The sequence below is a fragment of the Giraffa tippelskirchi genome, chromosome 8 (assembly GCF_054371585.1).
Source record: "Giraffa tippelskirchi isolate mGirTip1 chromosome 8, T2T-mGirTip1v1.2.pri, whole genome shotgun sequence".
In the NCBI taxonomy this organism is placed as follows: domain Eukaryota; kingdom Metazoa; phylum Chordata; class Mammalia; order Artiodactyla; family Giraffidae; genus Giraffa; species Giraffa tippelskirchi.
In genome coordinates, this window is record NC_137282.1 from 142,064,240 (window position 1) to 142,091,513 (window position 27,274).

The 27,274-nt window shown below is 54.7% G+C and overlaps 2 protein-coding genes across 9 annotated transcripts; both read left to right on the forward strand.

Annotated features, from left to right (window-relative positions):
* Positions 1–232: 232 nt before the first annotated feature.
* EHMT2 (euchromatic histone lysine methyltransferase 2) lies at positions 233–13,418 on the forward strand. 8 transcript variants are annotated; one of them, XM_081522418.1, is made up of 28 exons: positions 233–296; positions 943–1,006; positions 1,105–1,323; positions 1,424–1,677; positions 2,449–2,533; positions 2,632–2,672; positions 2,820–2,975; positions 4,571–4,708; positions 4,833–4,947; positions 5,073–5,174; positions 5,371–5,519; positions 5,609–5,752; positions 5,839–6,074; positions 6,154–6,336; positions 6,446–6,528; positions 7,037–7,143; positions 7,225–7,347; positions 7,433–7,534; positions 8,232–8,366; positions 8,441–8,595; positions 8,687–8,854; positions 9,486–9,630; positions 10,001–10,078; positions 10,425–10,540; positions 10,645–10,731; positions 12,186–12,264; positions 12,407–12,582; positions 12,909–13,418. In XM_081522418.1, the coding sequence occupies exons 1-28, from the start codon at positions 255–257 to the stop codon at positions 13,087–13,089; spliced, it is 3,663 nt and encodes a 1,220-aa protein (XP_081378544.1). In that variant the 5' UTR covers positions 233–254; the 3' UTR covers positions 13,090–13,418. The 8 variants fall into 8 exon arrangements, with proteins under 8 accessions (XP_081378544.1, XP_081378545.1, XP_081378549.1 ...); XM_081522419.1 differs by having other exon boundaries at positions 8,232–8,336; XM_081522423.1 differs by lacking the exon at positions 10,001–10,078 and having other exon boundaries at positions 8,232–8,336.
* A 489-nt stretch (positions 13,419–13,907) lies between these two features.
* SLC44A4 (solute carrier family 44 member 4) lies at positions 13,908–27,105 on the forward strand. The gene is given in 21 exon segments (XM_081522444.1): positions 13,908–13,944; positions 15,826–15,874; positions 16,348–16,421; positions 16,559–16,637; positions 17,588–17,687; positions 17,771–17,896; positions 18,050–18,110; positions 19,524–19,608; positions 19,693–19,776; positions 20,063–20,298; positions 20,387–20,486; positions 20,960–21,055; positions 21,311–21,426; positions 24,750–24,993; positions 25,079–25,173; positions 25,285–25,388; positions 25,500–25,573; positions 25,794–25,864; positions 25,969–26,063; positions 26,196–26,280; positions 26,868–27,105. Coding segments are annotated over 21 exon segments (2,133 nt in total). The 3' UTR covers positions 26,990–27,105.
* Positions 27,106–27,274: the final 169 nt, after the last annotated feature.

Sequence of the window (27,274 nt, forward strand, 5' to 3'; positions counted from 1 at the left end):
GGGAGATGGAGAAGCCACACCTGGACCCAGGCGTGCCTCGCCTTCGGTTCCCAGCTGAGTGAGGCCAGGAATGGCAGCAATTCTCCCCTGCCGCTCCCAGTTTAGGACAGGAACTGCCATCTCCGAGGCCGCTCTCGGGGGGAAAATGGCCAGAAAGAGCGTAGTGGCTCCTTTAAGGCTCCTCTCAGCCCTCCCTCCCAACCCACGTGACCCGGGGCGGCCGCGCGCCGGCTCGGCCCCCCGCGCAAGCGGCGATGGCGGCGGCGGCGGGAGCTGCAGCGGCGGCGGCCGCCGAGGTGCGGAAGGGGAGGGGGAGAGGCGGGTGCATGCCCGCGCGCGCGCCCGGGGGAAGCGCGCGCCCGTGCAATGCTCCGGGGGTGCAACGGGGCCGGGGGGCCCGAGCGAGACTTGCAGCAATCCGGAGGGCCAGCACCGGGGGCGGATGAGGGGACCAGGGGGTGGGAGGTGGGGGGAGTGGGCACGGAGGCGCGCGTGCAGCCGCCGGCTGCCCCCGAGTGGGCGGCGGGCGCCGGGGCCCCAGGAGCACGCGCGAGGGGCACGAGGGGCCGTCCGCCGGGCTGGGGGGCAGTGGGCGCTGGAGGGGTTGGTGCCCGGGGTCCCCGCGGCCTGGGGGACAAAGGGGGAGCGGCGCGTACAGCCGGGAGGAGGGGGCGGGGCCGGGGCGCAGAGGCCCCGCCCCCTCCCCCTCCTCTCTTCTCGGCCCCTGAGATGCGGGGTCTGCCGAGAGGGAGGGGGCTGATGCGGGCCCGGGGGAGGGGTCGTGCGGCCCCTCCGGGCAGCCGAGGCCGCGGAAGGGGGGGTGCGCATAGAGGAAGAGGTAGGCCCCGGAGCCTGCTCTCTCTACCCAGGGCCCAGGCGTCCTGGGCCCCCCAACTTCCTACCGGACTGACCAGCCCTCCTATCCCTTGTGTCCCCTCCCAGGGGGAGGCCCCCGCTGAGATGGGGGCGCTGGCGCTGGAGGAGCCCAGAGGAGCCACCGAGAGAGGTGAGTGCAGCAGAAACGGGCCCTGTTGGACCTTCACCTCCCCCGCAACACATGATCTCGTGAGTCCTTAGCCCTGAACTTTTTCTCTTCCATTACAGTTCATGGCTCTTTGGGGGACACCCCTCGTAGTGAGGAGACCCTGCCCAAGGCCAACCCCGACTCCCTGGAGACTGCTGGCCCCTCATCCCCAGCCTCTGTCACGGTCACTGTCGGCGATGAGGGAGCTGACACCCCTGTAGGGGCCACACCACTCATTGGGGATGAACCCGAGAATCTCGAGGGAGATGGGGACCTCCATGGGGGTCGCATCCTGCTGGGTGAGAGGCCAGGGGAGTCTGGGGAGGGGTGAGATGGGGTATCCTCTGACTCTGCCTTCCCTCTTATCTTGTCTCCTGCCTGCCTGCCTGTGTTTTCCAGGCCATGCCACAAAGTCGTTCCCGTCTTCCCCCAGCAAGGGGGGTGCCTGTCCCAGCCGAGCCAAGATGTCAATGACAGGGGCCGGAAAATCACCCCCATCAGTTCAGAGTTTGGCTATGAGGCTGCTGAGTATGCCGGGCGCCCAGGGGGCACCAGCAGCAGGGCCTGAACCCCCTCCGGCCACAGCCAGCCCAGAGGGGCAGCCCAAGGTTCATCGAGCCAGGAAAACTATGTCCAAACCAGGAAATGGACAGGTGAGGCTTAGGGGGATGGCTGTGGGAGTGGGAGAGAGACAGGGTAATTAACCATAAACCCCTGCGGGCTGCCTTTTTACAATTTAGCTTCAGGCCTTTTCTTATCCAATACGTGACTGCTTCACATATTTACCAAGGGGCTACTGTATGTCAGATTCTTTACTGGGGCTTAATCTATGAACATACCAGATGCCTATCTTCCTGGGATTTGTGCTCTTAGGGAGAGAAGAGTAGAAGATTCGAAAGTTAAAAAGTTAATTATGTCGTCAATGTCGTAATTACTCTTGTGATAACAACTATAGAGACTTCAAACCACCTTTTCTTTCTACCTCAAAGCAAGCCCCAAGGGAACTTCTATCTCCCTTCTTTGAAACTGCCCTTGCTGTTTTAAAGGTTTTACTGTGAGTCTCTACAGAGGAGACAAGGGAAGTGACAAGAGCCCCAGAATCTCAGACGCTTTATGACAGTGTTTTTAGGGCTCTTAATATCATGTTGTTCCGGGTTTGCTTTGGGTAGCTTTGATCAAGGCCATAATTTGTGTTTTTCCATGTGGAAAGGAGGGGGCAAGGGGCCTGCTTCTGTGTGTGTGAAGGGTTGAGTGTGAGAAGGGGAATATGAATATGGCTTGACATGGTTCTTATTGCCAGAGAACTTTGGATGGCATTTCTGAGGGTGTGGCTCACCACCCTCCCCCAACCTGGGGCTCTCAGCTCATCCAGACAGAACCTTAGATGCTCCCTGACCCTAAGTGTGCTCCCTCTTGGCCCCCAGCCCCCAGTCCCTGAGAAGCGGCCCCCTGAAGTGCAGCATTTCCGCATGAGTGATGACGTGCACTCGCTGGGGAAGGTGACCTCAGGTCAGTCCCATCCCCCACCTACCTGTGGCTTGCTATGGCCTGTGCTAAGGGCTTAGAGTGCCGCCCTCACTCCTTTGTCTCTCTGTCTGTCCTTCCAGATGTGGCCAAAAGGAGGAAGCTGAACTCAGGAGGTGGCTTGGTGAGCCAGGAGGGGCTGGGAACAGGGCCTCTCCCCCTGGGGGCTGCTCTGAGGCCGCCCCAGAGCTGGGGCTCCATCTTACCCTCATGCGAAATGGGTTGGTGAGTGAATGCCAGCAGCATCAATTTTTCTTCAATCTTTTTCTAGTCAGAGGAGTTGGCTTCTACACGGAGTTCAGGAGAAGTGACCCTGGAGAAGGGGGACCCCGGGTCCCTGGAGGAGTGGGAAACAGTGGTGGGGGATGACTTCAGCCTCTACTATGATTCCTACTCTGTGGATGAGCGGGTAGACTCCGACAGCAAGGTGAGAGAGCCGACCACCCTCCCAGCCATGCTCCCCCTGCATCCAGGGCTCATTCTCCAGTCTTTCTTGCCCCACTTTTTCCTCTTTCTTTTTCTGAACACCCACTAGTTCACTGCCCCATACTATCTATAACTTAACTTCCAGTGTGTGCTCTACCCCATACCATCCCCTTTTCCCTCTCCACAGTGATAATCACCACCCTGGACTTGGAGTTTAACATCTCGTTTTACTGTTTGTTTGTTGTTTGCTTGTTTATTCCATTGCTTCTTGTTTGGTTTGTTTCACATGTATGTTTGGTTTGTTTCACATGTATGTTTGCCCATGCAACATAATGCTTAGTCTTGCCTCTTTTACTTTTGTTTGTTTTATCATGGAATCTTTCAGATACACACAAAAAATAGAATAGTGAGCCCCCAGGTGGCCATCACCCAGCTCGAAGGATTATCAATACACAGCCGATCTTCCTCTCCTAATACCCATACCTACTGGATTGGTTCAAAGCAAATGCCAGGCACCATTTCATTTTATCTAGAAACATTTCCATAAGTCTCTCTAAACATAAGACCTTTTTCTGTTTTCAAAAAATTTACAGATGATTTTTTTTTTTTTGGCCAAATCATGTGGCTTACAGGGATCTTAGTTCCCCAGCCAGGGATGGAACCCATGCTTCCTGCAGGGGAAGCATGGAGACCTAACCGCTGGACCTCCAGGGAAGTCCCTACAAATGATTCTTTAATCCCATCGCCTTGCTACCAGTCAGTCTTCGCATTTTCTCAGTTGTTTCATAAATGAGTTTTCTTTTGTCAGGTTTCAAATGAGGTCCACACACTGATGTGATTATTTGTCTTAGGTCTCTCTTGGTATATAGGTCCCCTGCCTTCTGAAAAGATAACCTTTTTTTTTTTGCCATTCATTTGTTAAAGGAACCAAGTCAGTTGTCCTGCAGAATTCTTCACACTTAGGAGTCTGCTGATTGGGTGGGGATTGACATATAATTCTCTGTACAGTGTTTCTTCTTGTAAACTCATAGATCTAGAAATGTGATCAGCCTCAGAGGCCTGTTATTTTTCTTTTTAGTTTGGTAAGACTTGATAGCAGGTGCTTGCTGTTGTATCATCGGGTGTTGGACATTTGGTCTTTTATTAGTGAAGTTAAGATCAGTGGATTCAGACGATGTCACCCTGATTTCATTATAGCGTTTCTGATTAGCTTTTCATGTACTGTTTTAACTCTCACCTGTTTATGAACTTCATAGAGTCTCATACTATACATTTGTTATCTGGAACTTCTTTTTTTTTTTTCTTGCTTACTGTTATGTTGCCAAGATCATCACATTGTTGCATGTCACTATAGCACCTTATTTTTCATTGCTGTATAATGTGCCACAACCCCTCTTTGTACCCAGCCTTTCCTTCCTCTCCTGTCCACAGTCATCTTCACCAGGGAACCATCCTTGGGGAATTATGGTTTTCTTGATCATACCTCCATCTCTGAGTCCCAGGGGTTGGATGTGTCCTATGCTGCCTTTCTCCCAAGTTCTCCCCAAGAGCGAGCTGTGGCCTGGGGTGGGGGGCACAGCTTTACCTCTCTTCCAGTCTGAGGTTGAAGCTCTGGCTGAACAACTGAGTGAGGAAGAGGAAGAAGAGGAGGAGGAAGAAGAGGAAGAAGAAGAGGAGGAGGAGGAGGAAGAAGAAGAAGAGGAAGATGAAGAGTCTGGGAATCAGTCTGACAGGGTAGGATTGGAGTTCGGCGGCCCTGGAGGAGTGGAGACTGCAGGACTGGAGGTCTGAGTCCTCCAAGGAGGGGGGTTACGGGCTGGGGGCCACCCGACACCCCAATGCTCGTCCTCCTCCCCAGAGTGGTTCCAGTGGCCGCCGCAAAGCCAAGAAGAAATGGCGGAAGGACAGCCCATGGGTGAAGCCATCACGGAAACGGCGGAAACGAGAGCCTCCGAGGGCCAAGGAGCCACGAGGTGAGGAGGCTCCTCTGCTTTGGAGTCCCCTCCTCCAGCCCCCTCCCGGTCCCCAGAGCGCGCACGCACCCCCGCGTCCAGGCACCTGTGAGCTCGCACTCTCACTCTCTCTGTCTCTGTGTCAGGAGTGAATGGTGTGGGCTCCTCAGGCCCCAGTGAGTACATGGAGGTCCCTCTGGGGTCCCTGGAGCTGCCCAGCGAGGGGACCCTCTCTCCCAACCACGCTGGTAATTGCCAATTGCCGATTGCTGGGATAGGGAGCCACTAGGGGTGCCCTCAGGGCCAGAGGGAATGGGGAGGAGGGGACCCCGCTGGAGCTGGGGTGTCCATGACCAGACTTTGGGGGTTCTGGAGCATGGAGGGAAAGTCAGGGTGGGGGTGAGAGGCTGGGCCTCCCTCAGCTCCCTGTTCCCTCTATCCAAGGGGTGTCCAATGACACATCTTCGCTGGAGACAGAGCGCGGGTTTGAGGAGCTGCCCCTCTGCAGCTGCCGCATGGAGGCCCCCAAGATAGACCGCATCAGCGAGAGAGCAGGGCACAAGTGCATGGCCACAGAGAGCGTGGACGGAGAGGTGGGCCTGGGGGCTGGCAGGTGAGATGCCAGGACAACCGGCCCCAGAGCCCAGCCTCACCTCTTGTCACCCGGCCTTGCTGCCCACAGCTGTCCGGCTGCAATGCTGCCATTCTCAAGCGGGAGACCATGAGACCGTCCAGCCGCGTGGCCCTGATGGTGCTCTGTGAGACCCACCGAGCGCGCATGGTCAAACATCACTGCTGCCCCGGCTGTGGCTACTTCTGTACGGCGGTGAGTGACCAGCAGGGCAGCCAGGCAGCGTGCCCCACAGGGGCAGGGGCTCCCAGAGCCTAACCGCGTTGTTTCCCTGCCCCTAGGGCACCTTCCTGGAGTGTCACCCCGACTTCCGTGTGGCCCACCGCTTCCACAAGGCCTGTGTGTCCCAGCTGAACGGGATGGTCTTTTGTCCCCACTGTGGGGAGGACGCATCTGAGGCCCAGGAGGTGACCATCCCCCGGGGGGATGGGGTGACCCCACCGGCTGGCACTGCAGCCCCCGCCCCCCCACCCCTGGCCCAGGATGCCCCCGGGAGAGCAGACACTTCCCAGCCCAGGTACTGGCTTCGCCCTTGCCTTCTGTCTCTTCCCTGTGTGGTCCCCATCTGCCCTAGACATCCGCACCTTCTCCCACAGTGCCCGGATGCGGGGGCAAGGGGAGCCTCGGCGTCCGCCCTGCGACCCTCTGGCCGACACCATCGACAGCTCGGGGCCCTCCCTAACCCTGCCCAACGGGGGCTGCCTCTCAGCTGTAGGGCTGCCACCAGGGCCAGGCAGGGAGGCCCTGGAGAAGGCCCTGGTCATCCAGGAGTCGGAGAGGTGAGTAGGGGTTGCACGCGTGGGCGCGGCCTCTAGGACTGGGGCTGGGAGTGTGGATCTGTGGCTCTTGGGGCTGATACTGGGATCTGAGGGGCCCTCACCCCGGCAGGCGGAAGAAGCTCCGGTTCCACCCCCGGCAGTTGTACCTGTCTGTGAAGCAAGGGGAGCTGCAGAAGGTGATCCTGATGCTGTGTGAGTGTCCCCCTTGTTCGTTCAGCAGACCCTACCTGAGCTCCGCTTATGTGCCCACCCCTGGGCTCAGGGCCAGGAGGGCAGCCATGAGGGACAGGGTCTTTGCCCCAAAGGACTTAGGCTGGTAGGGGGTGCAGACACACCGGTCGCCCGTGATGATGGGGACTGTGGTGGCGATGAGTGCAGAGGCCCTGGGCCTTGTTCTGAGAGCTTACGCACCTTCACTCACTTGTATTTTCCCAGCGGAGACTCAGAGCAGTGAACTGGCTTGCCCAGTGCACAGGGTACTGAGGGGCTGGGGCCATTTGAACTTGGGCAGAGCTGGTGCTCTTAACGTCTTACTCTCATAAGACTGTGCCACGGTGGATGTGAGTACAGGGGAGGCCCAGGACGTGCCCCTGACCCGGCTTGAGGTCCTGAGAAGCCTTCCTGGAGGAGATGCTGCCACCCCCCCAGCTTGCTCACCACATGTCCCTCCCTCTCCCGGTGTGGTGGGCTCTCCCCACAGTGGACAACCTGGACCCCAACTTCCAGAGTGACCAGCAGAGCAAGCGCACACCCCTGCACGCAGCTGCCCAGAAGGGCTCTGTGGAGATCTGCCATGTGCTGCTGCAGGTCAGTGTGAGCCCCGCCTGGGACCACCAGCACCCCACCCCCACCCAGCCCCTCCCTAGTGCCAACAGCCCCTCCATGCAGGCTGGAGCCAACATCAATGCTGTGGACAAGCAGCAGCGGACGCCACTGATGGAGGCCGTGGTGAACAACCACCTGGAGGTGGCTCGCTACATGGTGCAGCGCGGGGGCTGCGTCTACAGCAAGGTGCGTGGCCGGACAGGCCCCAGGCCGGGCTCGGGCCGGGCCTGAGGTGCCAGCCTGAAGGCTTGTCTGCCCGCATCTCCCCCAGGAGGAAGATGGCTCCACCTGCCTCCACCACGCAGCCAAAATTGGGAACCTGGAGATGGTCAGCCTGCTGTTGAGCACGGGACAGGTTGATGTCAATGCCCAGGTCAGCAGCCTGGTCCCCTTTCCCCCTCGTCTGACCTCTGACCCTTTCCCTGCATGTCACACTGTTCCAGTCTGTTCCTATCTCTTTTCCCTACTTCACTTGTATTTCTCTTCACTCTTTTCTGTTTCTTTCTGTTTTTCTTTACCAGTTTTCAAAATGAGTTGCTGCCTTAATCTCTGGAATTGGCCAGTATTAACTCAGTTTTTCACCTGTTGGAGGTGTTTTAGTCTGTGTTCTCCTTGATCTTTGAGCTGTTCCATCCTTTGTCCAGAAGCCCCTTGCCACAGCCTTCTGTGGCTTTGAACTGATCCAGTAGCCTTTGAGAGCATCCTTGTCAGCAGCTGTCCTGCGCCAGACTCAGACTCTACCACTTTCTAAGAAACTCTGGTTCCTTTAAGTGGGAAATATTTTTTTGGAGACTACAACAATCTGTGTACCTGGAGGTGGTTATTGCTATTGGGGTCCCTGCTTCTCTTTTGAGTGGGTAGATTCAGGAAATATTTTTTAGAAAGAGAAAAATTACTTTGCAGTCTTAAGTAGTAGACACTATTAGTCCTAGTTTATAAATGATGAGACTGAGATCCAGAGACCTTAAATTACCTGCCCCGGGGCCCCATTGCCTATGAGTGGTAGAGCCGGGACTCTGAGCAGGGCCGGAGCTGCGTCTCCACCCTCCCCCTTCCCTCCCCGCCCCCAGGACAGCGGTGGGTGGACCCCCATCATCTGGGCCGCAGAGCACAAGCACATAGAGGTGATCCGCATGCTTCTGACCCGGGGCGCGGATGTCACTCTCACCGACAACGTGAGTGAGGGTTTGGTGGGGATTTGGGAGGTGGGCTCAGCCCCGCCCTGTGCCTGAGCTAGGTGCCGGCTGGGTTCAAGCCTCTCCCCCTCCCACCTCCACAGGAGGAGAACATCTGCTTGCACTGGGCCTCCTTCACCGGCAGCGCCGCCATCGCTGAGGTCCTCCTAAACGCCCGCTGCGACCTCCATGCTGTCAACTACCACGGGGACACGCCCCTGCACATTGCGGCCCGGGAGAGCTACCATGACTGCGTGCTGTGAGCCCCCCACCCCCGCACACCCACCACCACACACCCCTCTGCCACCTCTCACTGCCAGGCGCCTCACGGGCTCCCTGTCCCCTCCCAGGTTGTTCCTGTCACGTGGGGCAAACCCTGAGCTGCGGAACAAGGAGGGGGACACGGCCTGGGACCTGACCCCCGAGCGCTCCGACGTGTGGTTTGCCCTCCAGCTCAACCGCAAGCTCCGGCTTGGGGTGGGGAATCGGGCCATCCGCACGGAGAAGATCATCTGCCGGTGAGCCTGGGCTCTCTGCACACCCAGAGCCTCCTCCCCAGGCCCCTTGGAGCCTCGGAGTCCCCAGAACCACCTCCATCCCCCCTGCAACACATACAGCTAGGGTTGCCAGATACAACAAATAAAAATAAACATCTGGCTAAATTAGAATTTCAAGTGAACAATGCATACTTTTTTTAATGTTTAAGAGTTTTCTGAGCAGTATATTTGGGACACGAAAGTGAAAGTGTTAGTCGCTCAGTCCTGTCCGACTCTGTGACCTCATGGACTGTAGCCTGCCAGGTTCCTCTGTCCATGGGATTCTCCAGGCAAGAATACTGGACTGGGTTGCCATGCCCTCCTCCAGAGGATCTTGCCAACCCAGGGTTCGAACCCAGGTCTCCCGCATTGCAGGCGGATTCTTTACTGTCTGAGTCACCAGGCAAGCCCTGTACTAAAAAAATTATTTCCTGATTATCTGATCTGAAATTCAGATTTTTAACCAAGTGTCCTGCCTTTGATCTGGGAACCTTACTCCCCACACCTGATGAATCCCTAGAACACCCTCTTCCCTCCCCCAGCCCTCTCCTTGCTCCTAGGGAAGCCCTCACCCCGTGCTCTAGCCACCCAGCTCCATCTCCCGTCCTGCCAGGGATGTGGCTCGGGGCTATGAGAACGTCCCCATCCCCTGTGTCAACGGTGTGGATGGGGAGCCCTGTCCTGAGGATTACAAGTACATCTCGGAGAACTGCGAGACATCCACCATGAACATTGACCGCAACATCACCCACCTGCAGGTGAGCGTGGGGCCCTGGGACCTCCTCCCAAAGGGGCACCCAGAGCCACCAAGTGGAGCTGGGGACGTTGTGGGCCAACAAAGGCATCTGGCCAAGGTGGTGAGGCTGAAAGGGACCTCTGGTGTGGGCTTGCATCCACCTGGGGAGGGGGGCCTTTTTCTAGGATACATGAAGGTATCACATGGGCTCATGGTGGCCCTAGAGGTACTCCCATCAGCAGCATCTTGATTCCCCTTCATCCTGGGACCATCACCACCACTACCTTACAACGTGGACCCTAGAGAAAGGACAGCAGTTGGGGGGCTTGTGGGGGGAAGCTAAGGGGCCTGGGCCAATCCTGGGGGTGAGTTGATCCTGCTTCCCGCCCTAGCACTGCACGTGTGTGGATGACTGCTCCAGCTCCAACTGCCTGTGTGGCCAGCTCAGCATCCGCTGTTGGTATGACAAGGTACGTGCCCTGGCCACCTGCCCATCCACTCCTCCGAAGGAGCTGGCCTCTGACACCAACTCGCTGGGGCCTTGTCCCTCGCCTTCTGTCCTGTGGGGGAAGTAGCAGAGAGGGTAGGGCGAGACCGGAGACTCCTAGGACGTTGCCAAGACAGAGACTTGGCACAGGTATATGCAAATCAAGGACGATGGTTGTGGGTTTCTTGTTGGATGAACTCAGAGTATACGTGGCCTCCCTGAGTCTGGGGTGGGGTCAGCGGTGGATTTCTCAATGAAGTCTTGGGAGTCCCGGGCAGCTGAGGGGGGCACTACACAAAAACTACTGTCTTCCCTTCCTTTGACCTCAGGATGGGCGGCTGCTCCAGGAATTTAATAAGATCGAGCCCCCGCTGATCTTTGAGTGTAACCAGGCCTGCTCTTGCTGGAGAAACTGCAAGAACCGAGTAGTGCAGAGTGGCATCAAGTGAGTCCCTGCCCCTCAGCCCTCCTCACACCCGCTTCTCCCTTCTCTCCCTTGGGAAGCTTCCACGTCACCCCCCTCAATACTGTCCTCTCTCCCACCCCCAGGGTGCGACTGCAGCTCTACCGAACAGCCAAGATGGGCTGGGGGGTCCGTGCCCTGCAGACCATTCCCCAGGGTACCTTCATTTGCGAGTGAGTGGTTGGGGGGGAGAGATATTTTGGCTCCTGGGGGCACAGGGCTGAGAGCGGGGCCACGGCTGACTCCCAGGCATCCTTCTCTGCCCTTCTCCCTAATGGGTCCACCTGGCCAGCCTCCTCTGACTCCCATCCCCGAGCCTCCACTCTGCCCAGGCTACAGGGCCTGTGTCTTTCCCTCCCCATCGGTGTCTTTCTGAGCCCCACACTCCCTCTCCCCTGCCCTTCTCAACTGGGGAAAGCCCCAGTTTAACAGACCTGGGTTTCTACCACTGGGTGTCCTTGGCCAAGTTCACAACCTCTTTGAGCCTCCTTCTCCTGGTCTGCGAAGTGGAGGTGATAACAACTACCCTTCCATCCACCTCCTCAGGGGCCTCAGGCTTGTCCATCCATCAGTTCTTTCTCTTCCCAGCATCTGTAACTTCTCCTTGTCTCCTAGCTTTTACCCCATGGCCTTCAAACTTAATCTTCTTTGGTTTAAAAAAAAAAGTCATTCAGCCCTATTTGCCTATTTAAGAAACCATTCATTTTTCCTCCATCATGTCATCTCTCAATTTGACTCAGACAAGCAGCCTCTTCCTCCTGGGCCTCAGTTTCCCCCCCATCTGCTCCCTGCTCATCCCTGCCCAGATCTGCCTTTTCCCTCTCCTTCTGCTGATGCTTCCTCTCGGTGGTCCCCGCACCCCAACCCCTGTGTCTCAGTCTACATTCTCCTGGCATCTGCCACCCGCTTAGCTCTGGCTCCCATGACACCACTTACCTGCAACCCATCCTTTCTTCCTCTTCACCAGCTCCTCTCCCTCTGCTTTCCAAACATGGGTACTTCCTCCCCAGTTCTTCACAGCTCCTGGGGCTCCATCCCTTCCTGCAGTCCTCACCTCTCCCCTGTCCTCAGCCCGACCTTGCCCCACCTGCTGGGTGATTCCTCATCCTTCCCACGTCCACACCTGAACAGATTCCCCACACAGGCCCAGTGCCAAGATACTCATCCCTTCACCCCAGAGGCTTGGCGCCTCCATGCTCACCCAAATCGTCCTCTGGTGCAGCTTGACCCTTCCCTTTAGCTTCCTCACCGCTGCTACTCCAGTGGCCCCACACTTTGCACCCCTGCCCCACACTATCAGTCCTGCCTATTGATCTAGCTGTCCGTGAGGGGGACCTCAACTGGTCAGAGTTTGTCCTGTGTGTACCCTCACATGCCTGTGTCCCCAGGCTCCTCTTCCTGATCGCTCTTCTGGATGGGGACCTCCTACCCCCTCCCTCCCAGATCATGTCTGCTATCCTTGGGTCACCCACCCCAGCCATGTGGATCTGTGAGATTTCACGGACAGTGACTGGGGCAGCTGACAAATGGTGGAAGAGGAATCTCAGGCTGTGAGGAGAGACAGGGCCTGGAGCCTACTTCCAGTAACTCCCTGCTCACCTCAGAACCACCACTTCCTGCCCAACAGGTATGTCGGAGAACTGATCTCTGATGCCGAGGCTGATGTGAGAGAGGACGATTCTTATCTCTTCGACTTAGACAACAAGGTGGGCAGGAGACCCCCTTGCCCTCCTCCTCTCAAGCAGCAGATGGAAACCTGGGGAGGAAGGACCGGGTGATCAGTAGGGCAAGGAGGTTGGCCAGCCAGTAGGGTGGTGGTAGATGTGATGAGTGATGCTCCCCCCTCAGGATGGAGAGGTGTACTGCATCGATGCCCGTTACTACGGCAACATCAGCCGCTTCATCAACCACTTGTGTGACCCCAACATCATCCCTGTCCGGGTCTTCATGCTGCACCAAGACCTGAGATTTCCACGCATCGCCTTCTTCAGTTCCCGAGACATCCGGGCCGGGGAGGAGCTGGGGTGAGGCCTCCTGAGGCTCAGCCAGGGGTGTGGGAGATGCAGCAAGCCCCAGACCAAAAGCAGAAGGCTGGCAAGTGCCTGGTTTCCAGGCCTGGATTAGAGCAGAGCCTCTCTGAAGTCACTGTAGACAGAGTCCTGAATCTCACGGATTTTGAGTCAGTAGGTTTGGGGTGGGTCGTGAGAGCCTTCACTTCTAACAAGCTCCCCGACAATGCTGTTGCTGCCAGGGCATTTGAACCTAGGAGGGCTTAGAGCCCCTCTGAAGATGGACGTGGGTGCTCTGGAGTGGGTCTGGGCCCCACAGATCTCTCGTGCTCCTCTGACAGGTTTGACTATGGTGACCGCTTCTGGGACATCAAAAGCAAGTACTTCACCTGCCAATGTGGCTCTGAGAAGTGCAAGCACTCGGCTGAGGCCATTGCCCTGGAGCAGAGCCGCCTGGCCCGCCTGGACCCACACCCTGAGCTGCTGCCTGAACTCAGCTCCCTGCCCCCCGTCAACCCCTGAGATCGGACCACAGCCGCCGTCTCACCCCTGGACGGCCACCAGCTCAGCAGCCACTTCTGCCGCTTGCCCACAGCCCATGCCTGGGGGCTTTTACCATCTCCTCTCTCCCTTATCCCTTCACACATTCCTCAGCCAGGCCCTGGAGGTCTGACAGCCCCTGTCTCCCAGAGCTGGTTCTTTCCTGGGAGGGTGACTTCAGGGCTGGCCACCCCTCCCCCCACGCGACCCCCCCCATCCCCGTTCCCCACCCTCAGCTGAAGTTTGATGAAATTGACCCTCTGTGCTAACTGGTTTCCTTTGTTCTCAATAAATGTTGGGTTTATAATAAACTGGGTGATTGTTGGCAGAAAAGCACACGCAGCCCAAGGGAATGTGGGTGAAAGGGGCAGAGGGGATGGGAAGGAGGCCGGGCAGGTGTGGCCGGTGTGGATAGCCCTCCAGGGGAAGGGAAAGGTTGTGGGGGGATTACTGTGGGGCAGAGTCTAGTCTAGGGTAGGTCTCATCTCCACACTTCAATTCTTCCGGTAGGAGGGTGTGGGTGTGACTGTATTACAGTTGGAAGTAGTTTACAGAATTCTAAAGGATTTTCTTAGAGTGTGTGAGTTCTTCAGGCCATGGTCCATGAGCCCTGACCTGACCCACATCCCAGGCTTTCCTTCCCTCACTCCAGCTTCCAGCGTTCAGCTGAGTCCAGGAGGAACTGGAGTGTGTCGGGGACCACAGGCAGGGGTGGGGCTGTGACGTGTGCCAGAGGGCGGGGCGGGTGGCAGGTGAGCTGCCAGGTCTCCCCGGTTCCAATCACTCCGGGAGACTGAGCCATGGGGGAAAAACAGGACCAGGACGAGGAGGCCTACGGTGAGGCGGAGGGCTGGGGGAGGTGAGGCAGAGGGCTGGGGGCCGTGAGGCGGGGGTAGGGGCCCGGAGCCCGGTCAGGAAGGAGAGGCCTGCTGTGGAAATGGTGGTTGGGCTGACCCCAAGGAGAGGAGCTGAGGGCAGTCGTGGTCCCCGAGGGGAGGACCCAGGAAACAGCTGATGAAAGAAAGGAGATAGCGTCAGGGTTCTTGGAGGAGGATAGGGTTCAGGGACGGGGGACCATTGCTGGGAGCCTTTGAAGAGTGAAGCTGTGATCTCCATGAGGAGGGAGGCTGGAGTCCCTGGGAGAAGGGGGTAATGTCACACCTGGATTCTGAGGCCCCTCAGAGCAGGGCACTCAGAAGTGAAGCCTGAAGGAATCAGGGTCAGGGTCCTGAGCAGGGGAAGGAGTTCAGGGGCTGGAGGAGTGAGCCAGGCTCTGTGCTGCTGTGGGGAGGAACAGCTGGGGTCCCCGAGAAGAGGGGGAGTTTCAGCCGGGACTCTTGAGTCTCTGAGAGGGGAAAGGTGTTGGGGTCTGCCTGCCAGGGACTGTGAGGAATGGCAGGGGGAGTAGGTTCTGTGAGGAGTGGGGGCTGCAGATGTTGGTGGAGAGGGGGCTGGGGGCCTGTCTCCAGGATCCCTGTTAGGAGGGAGCCCAGAGGAAAGAGGCAGCGGCCTGCTGGGCTTCCTGTGAAGGGTAAGGCCTGAGGAGGAAGGAGGTGGCCTGTCTCCAGAGTGTCTATGAGGAACAAAGGCTGGGAGCCTGCCCCAGGGGTCCCGGGGACTAGTGTGGGGGCAGGGTGGGAGAATCTGCAGGGAGAGGAAACGGGCACCAGCTTCTGGGATCCCTGTGTGCAGTGAGGGCTGAGGGCCTGCCTGCAGAGAGTCCTTGGGGTTCAGGGGTCTCCCCAGGTATGGAAAGGAGGGAACTCCAAGGGAAGGGATCTGTCTGAGGCAAGGCTGGGTCAGAAGGGAGTTAGGGGAGGGAGCAGTGGGGACGCCCCACAGACTTCCTGGAGAGGTTTTGGGTCAATCATTGACATCATGTCCCAGAACCATGGAGGGACAGAGTCCAGGGCACCTAGGAGAAGGGGCCACACCCCTTCCCACATTCTCACCCACCCTCTGTCCCACATGGGACCCTGGTGGCCTGGCCCCACCTCCTCCTCGTGTGTACTCAGGGAGGACCAGGAACAGGACTTGTGGCCGCAGAAATCTCAACTGCCGGCTCAGGTGTCAGCCTGACCGCTCCCCCGGAGAGGAGACTGGCGGCAGCTGGGGACTAAGGTCCCTTCGGGGCAGGAGGTCTACAGCGTTGGGGGTGGGTCTCCTACCTCTCCAGGTCCCACAGGAATTGATGCCTTTGGCTCCAGCTTCTTTCCCCATAGCCTGGGGCCAGAGAGTGGAGGGAAGGACTGGGGCAGACATGGAAGGGACTGTGCCCACCCTGAGTGGGGGTACAGAGAGGGGAAGGGACAAGGACTGGGATATGAGAGCGACTGAGATGACTGAACACAGAATCCCACGTCCCAGCCGGAGAAGAGACTCTGGAGCCAGGGTGGGGGAAGGAGGTGAAGAGCCTTGAGGTGTGAGCATAAATGACACATAAAAGGCCGCCCTTCCCCCCTACCTCCAAGGCCGCCTGGTTGGAGTTCACAGGGAGCAGCGAAGTTGCTGAGCAAGCCTGGATCCCACCCTCCCTGTTCTCTGCTGTCCCCTTCTGCCAGCCCTGCCCCTCTCTTTCTTCCTCCAAATTCCTGAGGGCCAGTAGGACAGGGCTTAGGGTAGATCCTGCTGTGGGGAGGGATTTGGAGAGATTAGAAATTGAGGGAAAGAGATGCCTCTCAATGTCTCACTCCCCACACTCCTCCCCCTGCCCTTCAGGAAAACCAGCCAAATATGACCCCTCCTTTCGAGGCCCCATCAGGAACAGGTAAGTTCTGGGCACTCTGCTGGTGGGGGCAGGGGGTTGGGCAGGGTCTTGGTTTTGCTTTCTGTTTATTGAAATATTGTTAAGAAACTTGTGGGAGGAAAAACTCCTGCCCCAGGAGAGGGGTGGCCCTGGGGAGACTGTCATGGGTGGAGGGGGCCCAAGGGGCCTTCTGGGCTGCTGGTTATATTCTGTCTTCACCTGGGAGCTGGTCACACGGACCTGTGTCCTTTTGGAAGATTCACCCAGCTGAGCACTTCTGAATTGTGCCCTTTCCTGTGATAAACTTCAGAAGAAAGTCTACCCATCCAAGAAAAAGTTTTTCTTAAAAAAAAGGAAAAAAAAAGTTATAAAATGAAACCTACCCACACCTACTTTCTAGCATCCCCCCAACTCTCCAAAGCATGACTCTTCCAGACCATGCTCCCCCTACCCCAGCACCCCCTCTCCAGGTGTCTCCCTCATTTCTCTCCCAGGAGCTGCACAGATATCATCTGCTGTGTGCTCTTTTTCCTTTTCATTCTGGGTTACATCGCCGTGGGGATCTTGGGTGAGTTTCTGGCTGGGGAGAGCTGGGGCAGTGGCTGGGGGACATTACTGTCCCAGGGAGGGACCATACCATGGCTGTTCCCTCTTAAGTCCCCACACCCTCCTCTTGGTGATTTATCTGCATGTCTCTATCTGCAGCCTGGGTGTACGGAGACCCCAAACAAGTCCTCTACCCCAGGAACTCCACGGGGGCCTATTGCGGGATTGGGGAAAACAAGTGAGTATGAAGACAGGAAAGGGAGCAGAGGGAGGTGCAATAGGGGATGGACAGGGGACCACTCTGCCTCAGCTTCCCTGAATCTCACCATGTAGAACAGCCCCCACTGCTGTCCAGTGGCTTCCCAGACGCCCAGAATTGGGAGGCAGCAGAGTCATGGTTGAGTGCACGGGTTTTAGAGTTTAGAGACGGGCATTTTCATCTCCAGTTGCACTAAGTAAGTTCTGGTCTGTGATCTCTGGCAAGAGACTCAACCTCTCTGAACTTGGAGTTCCTCTCCTGAAACACAAGGATGATTCCAGAAGCAACACTATCAGTCCCAGCATGCAGGAGATGCTTGATACATAGTGAAGCTGCTGGGACTTCCCTGGTAGTCCAGTGGCTAAGACTCCGTGCTCTCAGTGCACAGGGCCAAGTTTTAATCCCCGGTCAGGACACCAGATCCCACATACCATAGCTAAGAGTTCACATGCCACAACAAAAGATCCTGTATAACTGCAACAAAGATCCAGCTCAGCCAAATAAATAAGTAAATATATAAATATGAGAAAAAAAAATACACTAACATTCATATGGCATTGACTATGTTCCAGGCAGGCAGTGTACTTTACACACACAAACTCATTTCAACCTTGTGAGGTAGGTACTATCTATCATTTTACATCTGATGAAACTGAGGTGGTGAGTGGTTAGGGTCATAAAGTTGGTGATGATCTGGCTCCAGAGTTCAAGCTCTTAACCATCTGTTAGCAGTGGCAATGCTGAATTTCTCGGGGAAACTCTCGGGTGTCTCCCACACCTCCCCAACTGGGCTAAGCTTCCTGCGGTCAGGAGCTGGGTGGTGTGTGTCTGGGTCACACTGGCCACATCTGGAGGTACAGCCCTGGCAGTCCGTCTCTTTCCCTGAGCTTGACCAAGCTCTGATGCATATGTTTCCTTCTCTCCTACAGAGAGAAACCATATCTCCTATACTTCAACATCTTCAGCTGCGTCCTAAACGCTAACATCATTGCGATTGCCCAGAATGGCCTGAAGTGCCCCACGCCCCAGGTCAGAGTCTGGGGCCCGCCTCTGTCCCCCAGTCTCCCCCCAGGGTCTGGGTACCAGCCCCTCAGCATGCTCTCTGCCCCCAGGTGTGTGTATCCTCCTGCCCAGAGGTCTCATGGACCGTGGAACCGAGCCAGTTCTCACAGACGGTTGAACAAGTCTTCTATGCAGCAAATAGGAAATTCTGTCTGCCAGGGGTGCCTGGGAACATGGTGAGCGCTGCCCGCAACATCACTGCTGTCACCAGGGAGCGTCCATAGTGAAGGAGGGGGAGGGGTAGATGATCATGGTGGTAGAAAGGGGATGACTCCTTCCTTCATCCTGCTCTATGTCTGCGTGTCTGTCTGTCTCCCCCCCACCTCCAGCAAGTACTCCAAAGCCTGCAACAGGAGCTCTGCCCCAGTTTCCTCCTGCCTTCCACTCCAGGTGAGAAGCCACATTCCTCTCTCAGACATCATCCAGTCCTAGGTTTTTGAGGAAACCAGGCTCAGAGAGAGTCAAGTCACACAGCTTCTCTGTAACAAAATAGGAACAGGCATCAGGTCTTTACTTTTTTTCCTCTGCTGATCATCCTGGAGTCAGATCACCGGTGCTTATTATGTACCTGCTGCATGCCAGGCTCCAGGGACAGGTGAAGTGAAGACGAAAACTGCTTCCTAGGTGCTGAGATCAGAGGTATTCATGAAGCAATTGCATGAGATTCCCACGAGAACATACATGGGTGAATGTACACACGTGCATTTATGTGCAGGCACAGGAACAGACTGGAAGGACGTTCACCCAAATGTTAAAGGGACTGTGTCTGGTGATGGGATCATGGTTGATTTTTGTTTCCCCTGTATGCTCTTTTTTCCCAATAGTGAATGTTATTTTTAACAGAAAAAAAAAAAAAGCAAATTGAGGGGAATTCCCTGATGGCCCAGTGGTTAGGGCTCTGTTTTTCCGCTGGAGTGGGCACGGGTTGGATCCCTGGTCAAGGAGCTAAGATCCTGCAAACCTCATGGAAAGTATGGAAAAAAATTGTTTTTTTAACTATAGCATGAGAAAAGATATCCAGCTCTCAATGTGTACAATAGCAAGTATCTCCAAATGAGTGCTCCAGAATCAGATAGATCTGGGTTTAATTTCTAGCACTTTCCAGGTGTGTGGTCTTAGGTAAATGACTCAGTCTCTCTGAACCTTGTTTTCTTTTCTTTAGAATGTAAATGCCAAAGCAAGCATGACAAAGCTGTTGTCAGGGTGGTGATAAATGGTTTTGTAGGCATATAATAGGTGCCGGAGGAGAGGAGGAGAGGAGTAGGGGGTGGCGAGAAGGCTTCCTGGAGGAGGGTAGATGAAAGTGGAGCTGAATGGGGCATAATGGATGGAATTTCTAGAGGAGGGAGAGCAAAGGTACAGAGGGGAGGGGAAAGGGCTCTGACGATGGTGACTTACAGCGTGGACATCGAGTGTGGGCACTCTCCAGGGTAGGGCCTCTAGCAGAGTGACCCAGAACCAGGAATGCCAGGTCTGGGCTGTGCCGTGTCTCCCAGGCACTCCAGCAGAGGCTGAATTGAAGGGTGGCAGGGGTGGGAGTGGAGGTGCTGCAAGAGGCAGGAGGGTCTAACCTAGGCAGCGGCAGGGCATGGAGGAAGAGGCATGAAGAGACAGTGAAGGAAACCAGACTGGGCTCCTTGGAGCAGGAGCTCCCTTTCTGCTGTGGAGTCAAGAACTGCCCTCTGCAGGGTGCAGAGCCCTTCTCTACTCTGTCCTAGCAGCAGTTTGAGGAACGGGGTTGGTGGGGTGGGCAGAGACTTTGAAGTCACCTCTGTGGCCTCCCACCCGGTTCTCTCCCTCCAGCTCTGGGGCGCTGTTTCCCATGGACCAATAGTACGGTGCCCGAGCTCCCAGGGATCTCCAACACATCCATCTCCCAGAGCATCAGGTGGGCACTCCCTTGCCCCTCCATCTCTGTCCCACCCCGCCCTTCCCACTCACAGCCCCATCTGACTCTGTCTCCCTCCAACAGTGGTCTTCTCGACAGCCTCAATGCCCGTGACATCAGTGTCAAGATCTTTGAAGACTTTGCCCAGTCCTGGTATTGGATTCTTGTGTGAGTGACCAGGTTCCTCTGCCTTCTCGTCCTTCCTTTCTTCCCACTGTGCCCCTTTGTCCCCTAGACCACCAACTGAAACAGAAGCTTTGGGCAGGGGGGGAGGAGCCAGAGGTCCAAATGGATCCCAAGTCCAACAGGATTTATAAGCAAAGGGTGTGGGGGGGGTGGGGGGGTGGTTCTGACTTGGAGACATTAGGGGTTTGAGGAAAGACATCTGTGGGCCTCTGAACAGGGGAGATATGAGCAGTGTGGGGTGAACCCTCACTTGTTTCCTTGCCCACAGGGCACTAGGTGTGGCTTTGGTTCTGAGCCTGCTGTTTATCCTGCTTCTACGGCTGGTGGCCGGGCCCCTGGTGTTTGTGCTGATCATAGGGGTGCTAGGTGTGCTGGCGTATGGCATCTACCACTGCTGGGAAGAATACCGCGTGCTGAGGGACAAGGGTGCCTCCATCTCCCAGCTGGGCTTCACCACCAACCTCAGTGCCTACAGAAACGTTCAGGAGACCTGGCTAGCAGCCTGTGAGTGCCCTGCCTACCGTGAACCACTGGCTGCCCAAAAGCTGCCCTGGCCCTGACCCAGGCCCCTCTGCCCCCTGTCTGCCCTCAGTGATCATACTGGCTGTGCTCGAAGGCGTCCTGCTGCTGATGCTCATCTTCCTGCGGCAGCGGATTTGCATCGCCATCGCCCTCCTGAAGGAGGCCAGCAGGTCAGTCCTGCCTGGGAAGGAGAAGGGGCAGAGGTCAAAGGGGTGGGCCCAAAATGGGAGCTCTGGAAAGAGGGTAGCATAGCATGGTGATTAACACTACTGTGTAGCTTAGCCTTTCTGTCCCTCAGTTTACCCATCTGTAAAATGGGGGTAATAATAGTTCCTATATTGTAGGGTGGTCATAAGGATTAAATTAATTAGTGTCTTGTCAAAATAGGAAATAGGCCCTTACTGTCCCTAAAGCCCCCCCTGGTGGCTTCTCTGTGACTCTAGTTTCCTCTAAAGTTCTCTTGAGCATGATTTATTCAATTCAGTTCTTCCAGTGAACACCTACTGTGTGCCCCGTCTTAGGGGTATGGGGCAGGCCCCAGAGAGGGCAGAGGTGTGGCCTGTGCCAGGGTCAACCCCAAGAGAGGATGGGAGGGGATGGGGGGGTCAGCCTCACTGATGGACTGCTCTCATCTCCCTTGCAGGGCTGTAGGATACATAATGTCCACCATGTTCTACCCACTGGTCACCTTTGGCCTCCTGCTTGTCTGCATTGCTTACTGGGCTATAATCGCTCTGTATCCTTTGCCCACGTGGCTCACCCGTCCTGAAGCCCTTGGGGGTGGGGGGGCAGGGCAATACTAGTGCCATCGGAAGAAGGCACCCCTTCTGCCCAGCAGACACACCCCTGCCTTGAAAGAGCAAGCACAGGCTGAATTTCAGCCCCTCTGTGCAGTGAACAACCTGCTCAAGCACCTGGGACGCGGTGGCTGAGGAGGGGAGGGGATCTGTGGAGGCCCCCCATCACCATGCTTTCTTTGACTCCCCTCTGGATTCCTGGCCACATCGGGGCAACCCCAGTATGTGTTCTGGGCGCCCAACAGCAGTTTGCCTGGCTGTGAGAAAGTGCCCATGAATACATCATGCAACCCCATGGTGAGGATCTAGGGGGGTCGTGGAGGGCGTCAAGAGGGCTCAGGGGACCTTAGAGGCCAAGTGGTCCAAATCCCTCATTGTGCAGAGGAGACAGGACCAGAGGGGGCAAGGGGCTCACCCAGGGTCACACAGCAGGCCCCTAGCAGACTCCAGATCTCCCACTGAGCACCACCCCCCCCCCCCGCCCCTTGTGCTGGAAGAGGAGGAGTACTGTGCCACCAGGCCCTGGGGCAGGCAGATCCCAGAACATCGCCCTCCCTCCTCAGGACGTTTCTCTGCCCAGAGGAACATTAACCACTTCATCCTTTCTGTCTCAGTTCACTTACCTGTAAAATGGAGAAAATCTTAATATCTGTGCTTCAGGGTATCCGAGAAGATGAAAGGACACTGGGTACATGAAAGTGCTTAGTGTAATGGCTGGCACCTGATAAGAGCTGGTATCTGTAGGTGGGTTTTTTTAGCTTATTTTTAGTCTTCCTCAGAACACACTGTTCTAGGCAATAGGCAGGTGGGTTCCCTGGGTGCCGAGGAGAGAAACTGCTTCCCCAAACTCTCCTCTGTGAGCTTCGCAGGGAGTTGGGGCTGGACTGCTGGGTATTTACTGTCAAAGCTTTCATGTGGCCACTGCATCAGTACTGGGACCATGGGCTGTGCCCACAGGCATTGTTGTTTAGTTGCTCAGTTGTGTCCCACTCTTTGAGACCCCATGGACTGTAGCCCACCAGGCTGTTCTATCCATGGAATTTCCCAGGTAAGAATACTGAAGTGGGTTGCCATTTCCTTCTCCAGGGGATCTTCCCGACCCAGGGATGAAACTTGTGTCTACTGCATTGGCAAGCAGATTCTTTACCCCTGAGCCACCAGGGAAGCCCGCCCACAGACATTGCCACACACTGAAAAAGGAGAGGGAAGTCACTTAAGGAGGATCCACTAAGTGCCAGGCACTGTGTATACAAAGCCCCAGATGAAGTAGTTGTTGCTTTCAACTTGCTTAGGACCTAGCGGTGGCAACGGACACAAACTCATTTCATAAAAAGTGGAAAGTAGTTTCCCTCGTTATAAAATTTCAAACATACAGTTTCAGCAGTTATAAAGATTTTTGTCACATTTTATGGAAAAACTTCAGTTTTTGGGGGGTTTTTTGGTGCATCACGTGGCATGTGGGATCTTAGTTCCCTGACAAGGGATAGAACCCAAGCCCCGTGCAGTGAAAGGATGGAGTCTTAACCACTGGACTGCCAGGGAAGTCCCATGGAAAGAGAAGTTTGTCTGTTTGTTTTTTTAAGTATAATTGATGTATAATATTATATATAAGTTACAAGTGTATAGCATAGTGATTCACAATTTCTAAAAGGCACATCCATTTTATATTTATTATGAAACACTGGCTATATTCCCCATGCTGTAAATATATCCTTGCAGCTTATTTTATACCAAGGAGTTATATTGCCCCTTACAGTTCCCCTCTCCCCACTGGTAACCACTAGTTTGTCCTCTATGAGTCTGCATCTTTTTTGTTATATTCACTAGTTGGTTGTATTTTTTTAGATTCCACATATAAGTGATATCATACAGTATTTTGTCCTTCTCTGTCTGACTTATTTCACTTAGCATAACATCCTACAAGTCCATCCATGTTGCTGCAAATGTTCCTGTTTATGGCTGAGTAGTATTTCATTGTATATACTGATATACACCACATCTTCTTTGTTCATTCATCTGTTGATGGACACTTAGGTTGCTTCCACTCCTTGGCAATTGAAAATAATGCTGTTATGAACATTGGGAGAGCATGGATCTTTTCCAATTAGTGGGGTTTTTTTTGAGGGGTAGTACATATCCAGAAGTGAAATTCCTGGGTCATAATGGTAGTTCCATTTTTAGCTTTTTGAGAAACTTCCCACACTGTTTTCTACACTGACTGAACCAATTTACGTTCCCATCAACAGTGTACAATGGTTTCCTTTTCTCCATATCCTTGCCAACATCTGTTGTATTCTTTTTGATGACAGCCATTGCGACAGGTATGACGTGATATCTCATTGTGGTTTTGATTTGTAGTTCCCTGATGATTAGCAATGTTGAGTATCTTTTCATATGCCTGGTGCCCATCCACATTTCTTCTTTGGAAAAATGTCTGTTCAGTTCTTCTGCCCATTTTTAAATCAAGTGTGTGTGTTTGTTTTTCTTTTTTATGTTGAGTTGTATGAGCTGTTTTTATATGTTGGATATTAACCCCTTATTGATCATGTCATTTGCAAATATTTCCTCCCATTCAGTGGGTTGTTTTTTTCATTTTTCAACAGTTTCCTTTAATATGCAAAAGCTTGTGAGTTTAGTAGGTCCCACTTGTTTATTTCCTTTGCTTTAGGAGACAAGTCTGTGTTTTTTACTTTTTATTAGAGACATTTTCAGACACACACAAACATGGAGAATCCCCATACTCAGATTCCATAACCTTCAGCTTTCTGTTCTTTTTCTCTGTCTCCCCACCCATTCCCCAACCCCCTGCAATTTTTTTTTCTGGAGCTTTAAGAGGCAAATTCTGAACACTGTGCCATTTCATCAATAAATATATCAGGGTGGATCTCAACAGATAAGGACTTTTAAAAAGCATAACCATTACACCATTATCACACCAAGCAAAATGAACAATTCCTTAGTATCATCTGGTACCCAGTCTATTCAGTTTTGCTAGAAAGTGCTTTGGTTGAAGTTGTAGAGGCTGCTCTGGAAGAGGACAGCTGATGGAGTCCAAGGGAGAGCTAGGCACTGGTCACACTGCTTCCATACCATTAAGGCTTGGCTACAACAATCCCAGGGATAGAGGAGCCTGGTGGGCTGCCGTCTATGGGGTCGCACAGAGTCGGACACGACTGAAGCGACTTAGCAGCAGCACAACAACAGGGCTTCTCAGGTGGCGCGGTGGTAAAGAACCTGCCTGCCAACACACAAGATACAAGAGACAAGCATTCGATCTCTGGGTCAGGAAGATTCCCTGGAGTAGGAAAAGGCAGTCCACTCCAGTATTTGGGCCTGGGAAATTCCATGGACAGAGGAGCCTGGTAGGCTACAGTCCATGGGGTCACAGAGCCGGACACGACTGAGCAGTAGCAGCAGCACAACAGCAACACAGCCTGGGAGCTCTAGTGCTAGTGCAGAGACGGGAGACTGAAGGAAACAAATTATGCTTACACAATAGGCAAGCTGAACCGAGAGATAAATCTCCTGGAAGGAACGGGCTTCCCCAGCTCTGGGAAGGCTGTTTCCACCCTCTACTCTGGGAGGGCAGGAGCTGGTTGGGAACAAGACTCCTCTGTCCTCCTCCACAGGAGCAAGTGAACTCCTCTTGTCCCGGGCTGACGTGCGTCTTCCAGGGCTACCGGTCCACAGGCCTGGCACAGCGTTCTCTCTTCAACTTGCAAATCTATGCAGTTCTGGGGCTATTCTGGACCATCAACTGGGTACTGGCCCTGGGTCAGTGTGTCCTGGCTGGGGCCTTTGCTTCCTTCTACTGGGCCTTCCACAAGCCCCGGGACATCCCTACCTTTCCCCTGGGCTCTGCCTTCCTGCGCACACTCCGGTAAGTCCAGGGCAGAGGACTGGGAATTGTGAACCTAGGAGACCCAGTTGTCCTGGGGTTGCCTCTGACCACCGATCCCCTGCAGTTACCACACAGGGTCACTAGCCTTTGGAGCCCTCATCCTGACCCTGGTGCAGATAGCCCGGGTCATCCTGGAATACATTGACCACAAACTGAGAGGTGAGCAGAGGCTGGGGGCTGACTGAGGCTGTGCTAATCAGCTGTATCCCTGATGGGGAAGGGGTGCCTATCAGGAGCCAGTGACCAAACATGAGCCTTTCTTACCACCAGGAGCCCAGAACCCATTGACTCGCTGTATCCTGTGCTGCTTCAAGTGCTGCCTCTGGTGTTTGGAAAAGTTCATCAAGTTCCTGAACCGCAATGCATACATCATGGTGAGCGCACTATATGAGCAACCCCTTGCTCTGGGCACTCTTGACCCCAACCTCCCGCCCTGGCCCAGGTGAGCTCACCACAGCTAACTCTGAAATTGCCACCTCTCCCAGATTGCCATCTACGGGAAGAATTTCTGTGTCTCAGCCAAAAACGCCTTCATGCTGCTCATGCGGAACATTGTCAGGTCAGGCTGTCACCAACACCCCCCTACTCCACCTCTGTCATCTCCCACCCACAAGTGTACTGTGCTCAGAAGGGCCTTGAGCTTGGTTTAATCTCTGCTACCTCCATCTTGAAATGTGAACAGCTTTCATTTTGCATCTGTCACAGCAAATTATGCAGCCCGTTCTATTCCCAGCCCAGACAGGCCTCTTATCCCCAACCTATTCTAACACCTTATACAGGGTGGTCGTCCTGGACAAAGTCACAGACCTGCTACTGTTCTTTGGGAAGCTGCTGGTGGTTGGAGGTGTCGGTAAGGACCAGGGCAGGAAGTTACAGGGACAGAGGACAGGGGTGCTGGACAGTTTAAGAGGTGATCTCAGAGCAGTGATAGTGACATCCAGATCTCTCCCATAGGGGTCCTATCCTTCTTTTTTTTCACGGGTCGCATCCCTGGACTGGGTAAAAACTTTGAGAATCCTCAACTCAACTATTACTGGCTGCCCATCATGGTGAGTGACACCTTCCCACCCACCCCCCCACTCCATACCTTCTCATCCTCCCACCTCTCCACCCCACCCCCCACCCCCACCTCACTTTCCAACTCTCCAAAGGAATACTATTGGGAGCCTTGTCTCTTCCAGGTCTCCATCCTAGGGGCCTACCTCATCGCCAGCGGCTTCTTCAGCGTTTTTGGAATGTGTGTGGACACTCTCTTCCTCTGTTTCTGTGAGTGACAAGACAGCCGCCCACCTCCTCTCCTCAGCTTAAAAGTACCAGATCGTTCAGGCTCTTTAGGAGATGTGGTGCTTCTAGAAACAGCGAATTTGTGAGTTACAGGAGCCAGAGCCTCTTCTAACATCCTCAGGGCAGGTGTTTGGAAAGAACGGAGGGGATGAGCTCCCAGGCTCCTGGGCTCTCCCAAGGGTCATTCTAGGGCAGAGGCCTCTGGTATCTTCCTAGAGAAAAACTAGGGAAGAAATTAGCCCCAGGAGACTTCCCAGCAGGTGGCTGTAGTGAGGGGGGATTTCCTTACCCTACTGTATGCGTTTATTCAGAGTTTCCTGTGTACCAGGCTCTCTGTCAAGCAACTGATATGTATTTTTTCCATTAACCCTTATCACGCTATGAAATATCGTATCGTTCACCCCACTTTACAGATGAGAACACGATTACATAGGTTACAAAAACTGCCCCCCAAACCAGCCGGTGGTGGTGCAGTCTGGAAACCAGGCAGCAGTCTCTTAGTCCCTCATTTTCCCCGTAGTGGGGTTGGCTCCCAAAGGTTCGCTCTTACTGTCTATGTCGCGCCTTAGTGGAAGACTTGGAGCGGAATGATGGCTCAGCGGACCGGCCCTACTACATGTCCAAGAGCCTTCTGAAGATTCTGGGCAAGAAGAACAAGGGGACCCCAGGAGACAAGAAGAGGAAGAAGTGAGAGACGCAGCCCTGATCCTGGACTGTCTCCCGCCTGTACAGCCTCCCCGCCTTCCAGATCACGCTTTTGTAGTAAAAAGATTTTATTAAAAACTAGCTATTTTGTTTTCTCAAAAATTCTCGGACTTTTATTTCATCCAAGATTACATGCAGCCTTTTAAACCTCTCCGGCTCTTTAAAGTAGGCCCCGCCCCTATGACGTGCCCCAGATGCCTTGACCAATCAAAAGGTTTCTGCGGAGTAATGCCAACCCCCTTCTTTACCCCATCCAATACTCTTCCCGCCC

Excerpts from the sequence above, each read along its gene's own strand:
- EHMT2 (XM_081522418.1), top strand. The coding sequence starts at position 255 with ATGGCGGCGGCGGCGGGAGCTGCAGCGGCGGCGGCCGCCGAG. Across the intron at positions 297-942 it reads CAGCGGCGGCGGCCGCCGAG|GGGGAGGCCCCCGCTGAGAT; the intron begins GTGCGGAAGGGG and ends GTCCCCTCCCAG. Across the intron at positions 1,678-2,448 it reads CCAAACCAGGAAATGGACAG|CCCCCAGTCCCTGAGAAGCG; the intron begins GTGAGGCTTAGG and ends CTTGGCCCCCAG.